The 15,781-nt window shown below is 43.3% G+C and overlaps 1 protein-coding gene across 3 annotated transcripts in view; it reads right to left on the bottom strand.

Annotated features, from left to right (window-relative positions):
• The window catches only part of VPS13D (vacuolar protein sorting 13 homolog D), a gene marked incomplete at both ends in the record, with an annotated part of 199,174 nt that overhangs the window by 99,370 nt on the left and 84,023 nt on the right, over nucleotides 1–15,781 (bottom strand). For all 3 annotated transcript variants that reach the window (XM_084243705.1, XM_084243706.1, XM_084243707.1), the window contains 11 exons: nucleotides 56–164; nucleotides 3,122–3,357; nucleotides 4,132–4,255; nucleotides 4,972–5,147; nucleotides 5,653–5,783; nucleotides 9,178–9,320; nucleotides 10,884–11,010; nucleotides 11,329–11,520; nucleotides 13,003–13,250; nucleotides 14,346–14,556; nucleotides 14,658–14,808. In XM_084243705.1, coding sequence (XP_084099831.1) covers nucleotides 56–164; nucleotides 3,122–3,357; nucleotides 4,132–4,255; nucleotides 4,972–5,147; nucleotides 5,653–5,783; nucleotides 9,178–9,320; nucleotides 10,884–11,010; nucleotides 11,329–11,520; nucleotides 13,003–13,250; nucleotides 14,346–14,556; nucleotides 14,658–14,808 — 1,848 coding nt within the window. The remainder of the gene's footprint in view (nucleotides 1–55; nucleotides 165–3,121; nucleotides 3,358–4,131; nucleotides 4,256–4,971; nucleotides 5,148–5,652; nucleotides 5,784–9,177; nucleotides 9,321–10,883; nucleotides 11,011–11,328; nucleotides 11,521–13,002; nucleotides 13,251–14,345; nucleotides 14,557–14,657; nucleotides 14,809–15,781) is intronic.

Here is a 15,781-nt window from a genome sequence, read left to right as displayed (position 1 = left end):
GATTCAGACTCAAGTGCTGAATTTATTATAAACCCCAATTTCTAAGTTCTCTTACCTTCTTCTTTAAAATGACTCTCTGTGTCTTTGGGGAGACATCCAGGACAAGCTCTGCACAGGTGGTGGCCTTGGAGGATGCCACAGGCCTTCCTGTCCCCTCCTGTAAGCTAGAATAGAGTAACAAGATGAGCTCACGCAGACATCATTCCCACATGTATATCCATGTACTCAGACGCAAACGCCTCCATCCTCTATTATAAAGAAGAGATTTTTTTTTCCAATCATAGAATAAGTCTGACTCAAACTGCAGAAAGACCCAGATGGTGCTGTTTTCCTGTCCAGTTCAAAGAAGTCTTTGCCAGAAGACCTGCTCTGACACCTCCCCTTCTCTGGTAGTTTAGTGGCTGAAAATTCAGACATGGAAGAATGACTACATCTCTCTAGAGGGAAAACAAAAACAAAAACCAAACCTATCTCAGATATTCCCCGGGTCCAAGAATTGACTCTACTCTGCCAGGCAAAGATCAGCATCATTGTGCCCCTAAGTTTAGGAAAGAAACCAGAAGTCCCTGTAGGATGAAAAGAAAACAAAGGTTTCATAATCGCCTTCTTTCAGTCATGTTTCTCTGTGGCTGAAGAGCCCCAAGCTGGACGGAATGCTGCAGCAAGCTGCTTCTGGGGTGCTTGGGTGAGATTTTATTTATCTTCCTGTCCCCACTAATTTCTCTCATCAAAAGGACTGCTAAATTCAAAGCTAAAAACTGTTTTATGATACCAAAAGCGCAAGTGAGACACCCACCCCCAAATAGTAAATTAGGTTTCAACAAAAATTCATAGGACACCATGAGGAAAGTAAAAGTGAATCCATGGATATCTGCAAATCATGTATTGATAAGAGATTTATATTCATATCAATCAACAATAAAATTCTTAAATTCAACCAAAAAAAGGCCAAAAAATCAAATTTAAAAATGGGCAAGGGTTTGAATAGACATTTTTCCAAACAAAACACACAGTTATCCAAAAAGCATATGGAAAAATTCTCAGCATCATCAGCTACTAAGGGAGTGCAAATCAAAACCCCAATGAGATACCTCTCATATCCACCAGGACGGCCGCTCTTAGAAGAAAACGAAAATAACAAGTGTTACTGAGGATGTGGAAAAGCTGGAACCCTTGTATGCTGCTGGTAGTAATAGAAAATGGTTCAGTTGCTCAGAAAACAGTTGGGTAATTCCTCAAAAAATTAAACACAGAATTACCATAGAACCCAGTCATTCCTAGGCACAGATACAAAAGAGTTTAAAATGAACACTTCAAACACACACATAGGGGCCCAGTAGCATGTTCACAAGAGTCACGTGGCAGAGACAACACAGATGTTGACTGGCAGACAAACGGGTAAGCCGAGTGTGGGCTACCCACACGAGGGAATACCGCTGGGCCGTGAAGAAAGGAAACGATAACACCTGAGCAAGGTGGGTGGGGCTTGTAAACATGACGCCATACCCAGAAGGCCACATCTGATGTGATCCCACTTATTGGAAATGCCCCGAAAGGTAAGTCCATAGGGCCGCAGTCTGGTGGCTACCAGGATCTAAGAGAAGAGGGCAACAGGGTGTAACTACTTAGTGGGTTTGGGGTTTATTTCTGAGGTGATAAAAGCATTGGAGATGAGATGCAGCTGCATGACATCGGGAATGTACTAAACACCACTGAACTGTGTTCACTTCAGAATGGTTTATTTCACGTTGGGTGAATTTCACCTCAAATTTACATTAAAAATCAACAAAGTCAAAACAAAATTTGTCCACTTTCCTATCACTACATTGCCCCCAAAATGCAAAGAAATAGTATCTAATCTCTCTCTTTCTCTCTCTCATCTGTCCTATATCTGTCCAACCCATTAAACCATAATCCTCTACTAGGAGTCTTGAGTTAAAGACCTTACTGACTACTGGAATTGAACTTAAGAACATAAGCAGAAAAACATGATTAGCAACTAGATTAAGAACTGGTTTTTTCAGGCACTAAAACCTTAAGCATGTCACACTGTTGAGAGCCTTAATCTTTAAAAAGAAACAACACAACTGGCTGAATTATAACCAGACGGAATTCTAGCACCATCATTGCAAAGAGAACTGCAGCAGACAAGAGAATGGCTCATCCAAGAAAGGAGGCCCCCTCGAGTCCCTGCTGTGAAACCTGGACCCTCGCTGGAGGAGTGAGAACACACAGGTCAGAGATTATTTTGTGGGCCTCAGACACAAACAAAAGAAACCAGAAGTAAAATTATTCAGAACATTTTGAAAAAGGAATGACCTTAAGTATCCTATTTATCAGGTGATTGATATTTCTAATGCTAAAGATTTAGTTATTTTGCCTGTTTTCATGATAAACTCTAAAAGTGGCCCTGCAGCCAGCACAGGAAAAATCAGCTGTTATTTACATGCCGGTGGATGACGCTTTGAAAGCCCAGTGCTTTGAATTTGAATCTCTGTGCAAACCGATGGCCCATCCAATAGCACAGTAGAATAGCAGTGCACGTGAGTTTTCTAAACACAATTAGTCAGGTGAGAGTGAAAATATAATTGTAAATCAATTGGAATTATGTCAAATTAATTCATTTTGCTGGGCTTGGGGTGAATATTAAGATAGATCCTTATAAGTCTGCTTGACCAGTATTCTCTATGGAAGGGGGAAGTCCAATGGTGATTTGAAAATTATGATGAACAGCAGTCAGTTGCAAAAGAGGTAAAACAATCCCAAAAATTGTAAGAAGTTTAAAAAATACATGAAAAAAGAACACCTTAGAAAAAGAGGAATTTAAGGTATAAGAAAAAGACCTTCTTGGAGTAGTTGTTCAACACTTTGAGTGAATTATTGAGGGAGATCTTTGAAAAGAGAAGAATCTTGTCTCTTTGGATAAACTTTAATCTAGCCATACAACTCAGGGGTTTAGACTAAAGACCTCTCAAAACAGAACCTGAGACTAGGATTTGGTACTGAATAGAAGGAACTTTCCTTATCGCTCAGCCTCCTGTGAGCTGCTTAAAATTTAAAACCAGCTAATAATAATTAGAACCTTCTGCTTTACAAGAGCAGTAATTTAACCCAGCATTACCCTGAGAATGTGTATGTAGCAGCAATGTAAATGAAATTTTCATAGTAAAGCTGTCGGTTGTCCTGGAAATCATTCATGTTGCAGCTGATCTCCGAGGAACCTGCCCCTTTCACAGTCAGCATGATGAAAGGTGGCAGGGTGGGCTCGTCCCAGGCGTAATCCAATGATGTCATGGGCTTCACTTCAGTTCGGAGCCTGGGCTCAGCCACACCGTGCTGGGTGAAGACAACCGGGACCTACGGGAAAGGCAGAAGGGACAAACAGGTGGTGGAATTCTAGAAAGTAATTCAGTGCCACCCAGATTTAGCTTCCAGATCCTTCCCAAGAGCTCAGACCCAGGACATAACAAGTGAGGTTCATCATCTCACCCCTTCAAATGCCCTTCAAGTCATCTTTCAAGTTGCAGAAAGCTCTGGGTTACGGCCTATTGGGGAAATGGCTTTCAAAAGCCACACTGACTATCCAGGGCAGCCACCCTGTCTTTTCAGTGGCATCTTTTCTTTCCTCCACCCCCAACACCAGCCTCCCCACGGTGTACTTTGAAGACAGAGAGGAATAAGAACTGTGTCAGCTGCAGAGAGTCACATATCGTATGTTGTCATTCAAATGTGTAATTTAAAATAGAAAGTAATGATTTCCTTTGGGGCTTGACGTGGGAGGCTTATGACACCGTTCACTGTAACCAAGCTAACACCAGGACTGCCCACTGCCCCTGTCACTGGTCAATATGATTCCCCTCTCTATGGAATGTCTGCAGATGGCACCATGTCAACCGAACACTCTGGTTCAAGTTTCTTCTTGGGGCTGCAGTCACTCCGCCTGGACGGGGGTGCCCAGCAACCAAAACAACCAGCAGAACCACCTCCTAATGGCAAGAATTTCTAAGACGGTCCAGTGATAGAGCTCCCTGTATAGCTTCTTTTAAACCCAAGTTTAAAACATATTTCCCCATTGTCTTTAGCCTGTAGGCATATGAAGCTGACACTCTGGCTCTCAGCTCCCCTTGATACCTTAGAAAAGTTGTCAATTCGGAAAGGAGGGGGTAGCTGATCTGTGTCACTAAATGAGATCCTGTAGGTAGCTCCTCGGAGAGTAATTTCCACACGTAGGAAGAAGCATTTTCCCAGGGTGTCTCTGCAAGAGAAGGAACAAAAGAGGCCATGGTGGGAAGGTGGGGAGAGGCTGCAGTTCGCCGCGTTCTCACCATCCCCACGCTGCTTGGGCCACCGTCAGCACCACGGGGTGTTCTCTGAGATCACTGAAAAGCAGAAACTGGCAGCATCATCACACAGTTCCAAAGGATTAACTCAAGCAACTTTGGAAGAGCAAGCGGTAACTGCACACCAACACAGAAACATTGTACTTGGTGGATCTGCTGGGGGCAAGAGTGTCAGTGCAGCAAATGAGTAAGGATGGGTTGAACTACATGAAACTGCTGACATTAGAATACTTTTGACCTAGGAAAAGCAATTCCATATGATTCAAACTACTCTATGGCTGGAATTGAAAACTAGGGTTCTCACTGTAGGATAAGGGAAGGAGTGGAAGAATACTATGGATCGTGAATTCAAGTAAGCTGAATTACACCAAAATTTAAAATTTCTATACATCACAGAACACAATCAACATAGTGAAAAGACAACCTATGAAATGGGCGAGAAATTCTAAGACCTTTGACTGAGTGAGAAATAAATGTGCCCACATCATGGAGCGTAGTATGACTATTATATAAATGATAAATATTTAAATTTATAAATATTTAAAATTTATATGGTATCTGTAGCTTACTAATTACACTACTGCGGCTCCAACAAGGCTACTGTCTGTCTAAATGCAGTCCCTGAACTTACCTCATGTTGATATGGAAGGAATTATTCTTGTTAACTTCAAAGCCTCCAGACCAAATACAGTTGGGAATGTCCATCAATCTGACACATAATAGCTGATCGTAGTCATTCCGAGGCCAATGAAAGACCACACTGGAGCCAGGCAGGGTGGAAATGTAACCCTCAGGATTGGCTGTTCCCTAAAATACACAGGATCCCTGGCTTTGGTCAACAAGACAATCAAGGTTTTTACAGAGATCCTACTCTGAGCTTTGTCCTCTACTGGGGCATAGAGGCATGGAATGGCCACTCATATCACCAAACTTAAATGTGAAGGGGAAAACAGGCCATGGCATTCAAACTCACAATGTACTATTAAACCAGCACTAGTCATTCTTTAAAACAGACTACTTACTGGGACTCCCTGGTGGCACAGGGGTTAAAGGCAGCGCTATCAAGGTATTGCCAGCTGCTGCAGCACAAGTTCAATCCCCGGCCGGCCACATGGGAGCAACCCACATGGCACAGCAGACCTCGCCTATCTCACCCACTGCTCCCCTCAGCAGTGTATTTTCTGTTGCTCTGCCTGTTCTGCTCCCCACTCTCTCTGGCGAATCCTCTCACCCCCCGCACCTCTGGCTAATATCCCAGTTCTTGTATGCATAAATAAATAAATCTTTTAAAAAAAAAAAAAAGACTGCTTACCTGTCCCCTAGCAAATTCCCTCTGTGCAAATGCAAGCTTGTGAGATGATTTATTATCTAACAGGTAACGGGGGGCAAAGATGACCATACAGGTGTCAATATATCGACCTCGGCCTTTCTTGACATCAATACCTGCAGATAACAAGAACCACCTTCCATGAATTGATCAGAAGAAAGTAAGTTCGTGACGAGAAACTGACCTCACAATGCCATATTTTGTCTGAGAAAACAACAGTATTACCCAGAGAGGCAGTCAAGCCTTCATTCCAAACATGGAATGAAAATAACACCTGCCTCAAAGCATCATTCTTTATTCCCATTTGGTCCTTACTGTCCCAGCAAATGATCTGGCCTTCTATGTCCACCCCGGTGATCCTCAAGGTCTTTGTTAAGAAAAATCAACCAAATTTGACCTCCATGACAATATCAATATTCCCATAACTCCTAATTTCTGAATAAAGTGTCTTTTTTTCCTTCATTATAAAAATTATGACTGCAACTAAAATACACAGGCGTTCAGTCACACATACCTTGGTTTCCATTTACAAAGCTGCCTACTAAGACAGTTTATGTGATACATTTCTGCTTACATCTGGGACACAATTCCCTTCTAGAGAACTTGCCCCTTTAATCAGGGCACAGTAGAAATTCCAGATCACAGAACTGGATTCTGTACTGCCCTGAATGCAACAGACTCTCTCCTAGTATTTTCTTTTAGCCCACTGGCTAAGAAGCCAACTCAAACCTAACACTAAATACTGGACAATTTATTTATTCACGAAGGTTTTCAGGACCTGCAGTGTACTGGTGGGAGGGAGCAAACAAAACACCTAACAAGAAAGTCATAATCAGAAATCTCAAAACACCAAGTCTGAAAAAAAGAAAAATGAAACAGCACTGAATTATCTTAAAAACTCTGATCATTTTTAAAAATTTAAAATTCAGTGGGATGAATTATTCATTGCTTCATACAATAAATACAGTAACTAAATTCAAAGTACTGGACTGAGCTCTGGTTAGACAACAAAAAATAGTCATAATAAAAATATTTACTGAACTCTTAATATACACTATGTCCTCTGCCTAAAGCTCTATACTTGATTCTCAGAATAATCGGATGAGTTTTCATTACAGATGGGGACTCTGTAGAGTCACACAGCCAGTAAGTAGTTTGGGATTCACACCCAGGCAGCCTGCCTTGAGATCTTCCTCCCAGGGCAGTGGGAGGAAACAAGGAGCCCACTCAGTAGCAACAAGTTATCAAGAGAGGCATAAAAAGGAGAGACACCTCAGCATATTACACCAGGTGTCCTGGATGTTCCCACAGAACCCCAACTATAAACACACCAATCTGTTAATTCCATAATTCACTTGTATTGGCTTGAAAATATCTGGTGTTCCTTTAATGTAAGACTGAAAGACTGAGCAGGTCATAAACACTGCAATCTCTGAAACTCCTCACTCAGAAATGGTAATACTGCAAGGTGGATATACCCATCACTTTTCTTTCTGTGACACACAGAAAAGCATTTGTTGTCAGAAATCACCAGTATCACAGCTAGCTGGTCTAAACTTAATATACAAAGCCAGTCCACAAAAGACGTATTTGATTTACTATTACAAAAAGAATCTACTGTACCAAGACTCATTTTCTGGAAAAAAGCACGCTTTCTTGTTTCTCTTTTCACTTTGGATTGCTTTAGGAAACCTCCACTATATCAACAGCAGATTAGATCAAAACGTGTTTAAACCGTTCCCTTTAGAGATACATGTAAACTCAGCTGGAAAGGCCCTGTTTCTGGCTTTTGAGTTTGAGACTGTGCTTTAAACTTTTCTGATAGGGGGCTAGTTATCTATCCAATCTTCAAAAATATTCAACGATGAGACTCCACAAATTCCCTTAATGACAAAGCCAAGAATTTCTGATCCTCAGCATCCTGTCTCAGCCCACCTCCTCAATACCTTTCTGTGGTATAACACCAAAATTCAAATCACAGTCTGGTCCCTAAAAACATGTGTAGGATATCTTAATGAATGCCTCTAGCAAATAGGTTTATGTGTCACTCACTACATAGTTCTGACTGGATAGCTCAACTGCCTCCCTGTGAGAATTCCATGGTTCCTTAATGCCAGATGCTTTAAAAGGCACAGCTCCATTTTCCTTAATTTGTCCCAACTACAATGTCCAGAGGACCTATGGATAGTGTTCCTTGGAAACCTCCATCAAGGGCAAGATATCCAGGCAGAAAGCCAAACTCGGCATGAAGCAGCCTTTGCTTCTTCAAGGGGTGGAGCAAACAAAGGTGAAAGAGAAAAAGAAAATTGATCCTTAGCTGGAGAATCAAAATAAAAATCTCAATGTCAACATTAAAGGAGACAGCTTCCGTGTCCAGGAAGAATGAGTGTGAGTTCCTGTTTTCAAAACCATGAAAAGGAAACAGAACGAATAAAGCCTCTAACACTGCAACGTCCCCCTGATGCGCCACAGAATTCAGGGGCAGTAGTTAAATGGATAATAAACGGCCACCTCAGTTTTTCCTTCCAGAACCTGACTCTTAATATCTGAACTAGTCCAATAAATTAGTCAGCAGTCACATATATGTCTATTTAAATTCATTAAAATACGATAGAAAAGTCAATTCCTCGGTTACATCCACCACACTTCTTACCACTGTACTCTCAAGTGTTCGCAGCTATTGGCTGGTGTTACCATTTGGAGAGCGCAAAATAGAACCTTTCTATCAGTACAGAAAGTTCAAAGGACAGCACAGTTCCAGACTGTGTTCCAACACACTCACAGTGCTGGAGAGCGGTGGAAACGATAAACTGAAGGAAGGGTGTGCCACTAACACTTCAAACCCTGAGGCATATTTGATCACATTTATCTTTACCCTTCAGAAAATATTCAGTGCTTCAAGAAGCTATAAGGTATACAGACACAGTATCTTCCTCTTCCCTGGTGCCCCCCTCTTCATAAGCTAAGCTAATGTGGGGGCTTCTAATTAATAGAGTCACCAATTAGTTGGATCATATTCTCTGCCTCAGTTCAATGTGTACACCCCAGTCCTCATCCTGCTTCTGACCCAGATTTCCCCTTCGCATCTGGGCAAGTCACTTAACCTCTCTGCTTCAGTTTCGAGAACAAAGCCTCTTACCCTCAAGGGCTTGCAGGTTTTAATGAAAGCGTGGGAAATGCCTGGAGGATGAAAAGCATTCTAAGTGTTCCTATTATTCCCATGAAAAACAAGGACTCATGCCAAACTGATACTTTCCTGACACAGGTGAGTTTGGACTTTAAACAGAGCCCCAGGCCTGAAAAGGGTAGTGCTCAGGTGGCTCGGCAGGCCCCAGAAGATGAGATCTGTGGCGATACGGGTCCAGCACTCAGAGAGGAGACATCTGACCCACAGCCAAACAAGAAAATCAGCACTTGGAGCCAGGCCAAAACATCTGGCCAGCCACTTCCCCCAAGACTGAGCTCACTGGCCCATGGTTCTGGTTCTCCCGCTGCCCAAACATAACCCACCAATGTTATAGATCAGCCCGGGGCGGTTTCCTTGCTGGATGACTTTCAGAGCTCGGACGCCGCTCCCGCCATCCAGCGAGAAGCCCTGACACCAGCCCGGCATGCCTTCCGGATGAATCCCCTTTCCGATTCTCATTGTGCAGCTGTGGGGCAGAAAAGCAGAGATGTGGGTATTGATCCATCAGCAAGCTGTCTTCACCTGTTCTGCTCAGGGAACACTCTGCAGCTGTGCCCTGAATCACCCCACCCCCAACATGGGCTCTTTCTCATTCCACGTGATTCCCAAACAGGGATTAGTCAGTGGGCAAAAATCTTAGAGGCAGCCACATGCACAAGGTGTGAAATGTAAGGACATCTAAATGACACACTTCAGGGGAAAATAGGATGATTCTCTGAGCAAAAGATATGAGGAAAATGTGACAACTGCTATTATTCCTCTCAAAAACAAGGTTTCAAGGCAAACTGATACTGTTCTGACTCAGGGGTTTCAAGAGTTTATGAACAAAGTACGTGTGGAGGATGCAGCTATGGCATTTCCTCTGAGGTCCGACGCTGTCACACAGTAGGGCACTGTCTGGGGGGCCCGTGTCTGGTCATGGGCCCTGGAAACACAATCGATGGACGTAGGCCCCAGCTCTCCTACGAGCAGGCAACGTGAGCAGAAACCGGAACTCCGTCTAGCGACCCTGCCTCACCTTAAAATAAAACGATATTGTCTGCCCTGCCTAACCCATTGGAATGTTGGAGAATCAAATGAGATGGTCTATGTGGGAACCATTGAGCACCTGAACAAAACAACATTCTAGATCTAAACGTCAAGTCCCAGATCTAAAATTGACAAAAGCCTTTTAGGAAAAGAATGAGATGGGGCTGGCCGGTCTTCGAGAAGCTAGCTGTGTCTCCCCCCGCTGCCGGCCGCGTCAGCCCCAGGCCCAGCCCATCTCCACCCCAGTGCTTCTGGGAAACACCTCTCCGCTGGCATGCACTGTCCCCCAGCCTTGCAGTGAGCTTGCAGCGTACTTCTAGAAATATAGGGGTGTGCTATTTTAACAGTATCACATACCCCCACTGTCTTTGGATTAGGGCTATAAATTAGAAGCAGAATTTAAAAAAGCAAAATGCCAAAACTAAGAACAAAAGTGATTCAGTGCCCCCACCATCCATATAAAGGACATGTCATTTAATCTCCACAATTGTTGCTTTTCCCGTCTCGTAAACATGTGATGAGTGTGTTGGAGATTTTGAAATGGCACGTTTTATGTCAGAGATAAAGAGAGATGGGTTTCAAAACCTTCCAGAGAAGGACCTAGGTTGGATTAGTGGGTGGGGGCTTTCCCAAAGCTTCACCAGCTCCCCTGTGATGCCAGCTGCTGTGCTGTGCTGAGCCTCCCTGGGGAGGGGAGAATGCAGCGTGAAGACGGGGACCTGTGGGCTTCCCTTCACTGGCAGAGTCATGAATAGAACCACTTCAATACATGTAAAATAAAACTAGCTTTCATTATAAAGCGACCAAATGGTTTATTTTCAATATCAAATCACACAGAAATTAGATCCGAAAAAATCCCATTAGGTCATGGTCCCGTTCCCCTGCCAGCACAGGGCTGTTATCGACAGTGTGTTCTGCGGACACGGATATGCTCCAGCCTTCGCTAATTCTCCCCGTCCTGAACAGCTTATTTCCCCTTCCCATAAATAACTCTACTCACAGGTTTGGCTGCTCTTTGTCGGCGTAGCAGAACAAGAGAGGGCTCAAGCTCCGGGCCAGCTCGTGCTCCTCAAACTGGCCTGCGGCGTCTGTCTTAGCATTGTCCTGTCTGAAGATCAGCGGCAGCCCTTGAGGAAGGAGGGGAAAGTTTACATCGATCCCACCATGGCTACCCAAGACAGATGCAAATAGTAAAAGCATTTAAAAAAAAAAAAAAAAATCAAGAGGGAAAATAGTAAAAATTGAATTTATTTAGTGGATTTAGTTCATTCTCTAAGAGGACAGTTTTGACCATGATTAAGCACTTACTAGGGAAGCAGGAACGTTCCAGCAGCTTAGAATATTGAAGTAATCTATTTGCGTTGGCTCCATCTAGTTAGTTGAGCAAATAAAGCGAATTCCCATGACCAATGCCAAAGACCCACTCGAGCCGTCTCCGTACACACCTGTTTTGTTAATCAGCCAATACGGAGCAGAAATGAAGATCTTTAAGGAGCCTTCTGCCCGGCACACAATCCGGATGGTGAGGTTCAGCTGGCGCCGGTTGATGTCATAGAGTCGCATTCGTACCATATAGTTTTGGGTTCCAGGTGGAATGAGCAATTCTTTACAGAGTGGAAAATTCTCCAGAGATACCCCTAAAGAAAATACAAGTCACTACTTTTCTGGGTTCTCACGTCAGTTTGTCAAAGTAGCCCACAGCCAAACTAAACTGGATTCCTTTTGGAAAAAATCAGTAACTATATACCAAACTAGCAAAAATCCCATTAGAATGACCACTTCCCTCTAGCTGGGAGTGAGAGAAACATGAAGCAAACCACACCGGGCATCTAGCTGTGCAATCGTTAGGAGCATGAGAACGCCCACAAGTTGCCAACAGCAGCCATGATTATTCACAACTTACTATCTGGCAGGCCCTGGACTGGGGACTGGAACAGCAGGTTCTGGCAGCCAGACTGCCTGGCTCCGAATTCCCTGTCTGACCTTACCAGCTGCACCATGTGGGGAGAGCTAACTCACCTCACTGTGTCTCGTCTGCCAGAGGGGGTCGGTGAGCGTATCTCTAGCGCGGCACTGGCACTGAAAGTACTGATGCACATATGCATGCCCGTGAAGACAGGGAGGGCCGGGCGTGCACCCTGGTGGTGGGGTGGCAGGACATTCCCACTCTGTACAGGGGCTTACTGCCATTTCTTGAAAAAAAGCCTTAAATGTCAGAAGCAAAGACCTCTCTTCTTTGGAATGGACAATCAGAATTGGAGGCTATTTTTCTTTTTTAAATCAAACTCATGGATTCATAGGCTCATTGACATGTCAGCTTCTCCTGACAGGAGATACTGCACAAACCATTGAATTTCAGGCTCCTCCTCTGTAAAATGGGGATAGCAGCTGTCTCTCTGCCTACAACATATGCTGCTACGAAGATCAAACAAAAGGATTAAGAGGAATCACTTATAAAGCTATAAAAAGATAAATAACTAAGTCATTATCATCTCAACATGTGTCCAAGACAGACTTAAAGAAACAGACTCCTTGCCCAAACTCCGGAAGTACCTCCTTGCTCTAAGTGCTACAAATATGGTAATGATTCTCTACCTTTCCTTTATTCATCTCTTCAACTGAAAAGTACTTGATGTTTTGAACATCCCAAACCCTAATTTCCTCATCAGTAAAATGTGACAGTAACTAGTGCTGTGAAGGTGACATGTGACCTCCTGTGAGATGCACTGGACATAATGTTCGGGGGTGTGCAGTGCATGCTGAGCAAGTACTTTTCCCTCCCAAAAAGAGAAGGCAGGATAGGATTTTGCTCATTTAAGAGCTCAGAAGAAGCACAGTTTGAAAAAGTGACTATCCCAAAGTCACAGCAAGTGAGCAAAGCAAGAAAAAAAAGGCCATGATAAGGCTTCCTTTGTACATATTTTGGGTTTGTTCAACTATATTTTTACATAATTTTCTACTGTAGAAGTTTAGATTTTTTTTTTTAAACTACAAAAGACTTTGAACTGCTTACTGAGATAGTATATGTGTCACAATGTCTTCTAAATGTTTACCAAATAATCACACTCACTGACAATTTCACATAATTATCACAAATGACCATTTGGCCAAGCCCTTACCCAGTTCAATGTTCTGAGAGGTATCAGCTGTGTGGAGAGCCACCTCTTTGCCAGGTTTCAGTGTCCCATTGATTGGCATTCCTTTAACATAAAAATCAAGTTCACAAGGTAGCAAGTTGCAGATTACCACCGTTGGCAAGAGATATATGGTATGCCCGGGCTGTCTGAAAATCTGTTTTGCACTGTCAGAAAATATGTTTGAGGGCATGTAATCTGGATAATTCTCTTTCTTTATGGCCACACAAAACCTATGAAGACAAAATGATGCAAAAACCATCAGCCTGAATGAAGATTTTGATTTTTTCCCTCCTTAGCTGAGTATGAGGAAGTATAACATTAAAATGGTTCAGAATTCAGTAAGGTATTTGCAATTTTTAATCCAAACACATTATTAAGATCTAATTAAATCAATAGGAGAAATGTATAGAAACTCATTATATATGCAATCACGGAATATACTGCTCATGGTTTCCATTTTTTATTGATTTTGCTTTATGGCCCAGTAGATGGGTCTCCCTTAACCATCCTGGAATGTGAAGTCTACAGTTGTTGGTTAAAGTGTTGGATAAATGTCAATTATATAAGATAAACTGATTCAAAAAGCACTTCAGACCCTCTTATATGATTATTGTTTTTGTTTATCTTATAAATTACTGAAAGGGTAAAGTCGCCAACTCTGGTTGTATCTTTATCTATTCCCCCTTTATTCTGTTGTTAACCCAGCAAATGTGGGTAAAGGATATACTGGAATTTGCTACACTAGTCTTGCACCTCCTCTGTACACGGAATCAATGCCTGTCTTCACTGTCCAGGAAACTAAGGAAAATATTCTCTAATCTAAAAAAGTTGAAAATCTAAATTTAGAAGGATCTACTGATAGCAATCCAGTAATTTTTCCAATATCAAATTTAGTAACATAACACTATACTCTTCAGAAGTCTATAGTTAATTTTGTTAAAGTCGCCAAGAAACGTCGGTCTAATTCTGCTGAAATCTCTTAATTGAACAAATCCCAACACCAGGACTTTCCTTCCCAATTCGGAAAAAGGAAGTGGTATTGCTTTTCTTCTTTCCTTACTGTCCTCTCTTTGTGCTGACAAAGACACCCGAGTTCCTGATCTTTACGCGTGGGTGCTGTTGGTTGTTTCCCCAAGCTGTTAGATGAGAATTAGTCCCAACTGCCCCCACCCTGCCCTGGGTTCACCTTTGAATCGTCCTGAACTCGAACTCAACGTAAGGAGCGAGAAAGCCCTAGCATCTGAGTGAGCACAAGCGAACCACCGAGAGGGCTGAGGGAAATGACGAAGGGAACTAAAGCCAGGCCCGCCGGCGCCGAGGCGTACCTGAAGAAGCGGCTCTTCTCCGTGTCCATGGAGTGGCACTCCCTTTTGCTGCTGCTGACCTCTGCAGTCTTCACCACGTTGGTCCAGTGAATAGGAGCCTTGCAGAAAAACACGCCCAACCCTTTGGGCCGGGCCTGGAGCCGCCACGACGTGAGGTGTAAGGGCACAGCAAAGGAGTCGCCGGGCATGACGGCGGGAAGCACCACGGGCTCTGCCGCAGAAAGGAGAGTGAGGGCCGTCAGACAACAGACTCCCCCAGCCCAGAGCCGGACTCACTCGGGAGAAAAGGACGCTGGAGAAGGCAAAACCTACTGTCTGGGGCTGATGGGCTGTCCAGCCTCAGTTCCATTGGCGTCTCGAGCCTGTTCTTCACGATGAGGGCGGAGCGGACGGTGATGACTTTGCGAGCGCTTCCCTCCATGGTCACCGCAAAGACCACACGCACAGGTGGCAGCGAAGAGAACTATGAACCAGACAGAAATAAGGGAGCATAGCTGTGCTTCTGACGGACACACGGAATACAGTAATACCAGCCAGAAGGCCTAAATCAAAAGCCTTATTACTGCAGTGCTTCAGTTAAATTGGTTGTTAAACCCTAACACACTCAGCTTTCCTAGGAGTGTCTATCCTATAGATACAACTAAAACAGGCAACTGCAAACATTTCTAAAACAATAGACAATCTACACAGAGGTGATGGCACCAAGGGTGTGACAGGGAAAAATCAGAGCTTGGCCTCCAGACACACCGTAAGAACTTCTTTGTGACTATAGTAACCTACCAAGGTTTCCAAACTCCCTGCAGTTTGCAAGGAAGGGTCTGCCAGCATTCATAACACCCTTGAGTCACAACACATCACCCCTGATATGGAAACCATGAACAAAACTTGTTTTCCACTCTGCTGGAGGAGAATAAAAACCATCCAAAACGACTAAGGTTCAGAAACACTAAGGCGGGACTTTGCAAAAACATTAAGTGATTTACCTTGTGCGGTATTTTTCTCCCAGATTAACATTCAAGTGAGAAAACATTCCTCAAATGGTAACAGTGGGTTGGGTACTGCCCAGATACACACAAAAACAGAAGGTCTTCCAAGGCTGGAACTTGTCTGGGTAAAATCCAGACTGTATAATAAAGAGCTGTCTGGATCGTTAAGCCTTCCACAGGAACAATAATAACTTTTTTCCTAAATACCATAAAATTTATTCTTGAGGTCCATACACTATCCACTGACGTGCCTATAGGAAAGCCAACATTTGGATTTCAAAGAACTTTAAAGACAAACTTTTCTTTCTTCACAAGAATTTTCTATGTCTGTTCAATAATCACTCGTTATAAACAGGATGCTGATATTCAGAAACTCGGCATAATGGAGGTGAATAATTTATTTTGGGCTTAGGCAGGAGCCACAGCTTTCTTTTTCCATATGTCCACACG

This window comes from Talpa europaea (assembly GCF_964194135.1).
Source record: "Talpa europaea genome assembly, chromosome: 9".
Lineage (NCBI taxonomy): Eukaryota > Metazoa > Chordata > Mammalia > Eulipotyphla > Talpidae > Talpa > Talpa europaea.
The sequence above is the reverse complement of the archived record's forward strand: the minus strand, read 5'-3'. Positions and strand labels throughout refer to the sequence as shown.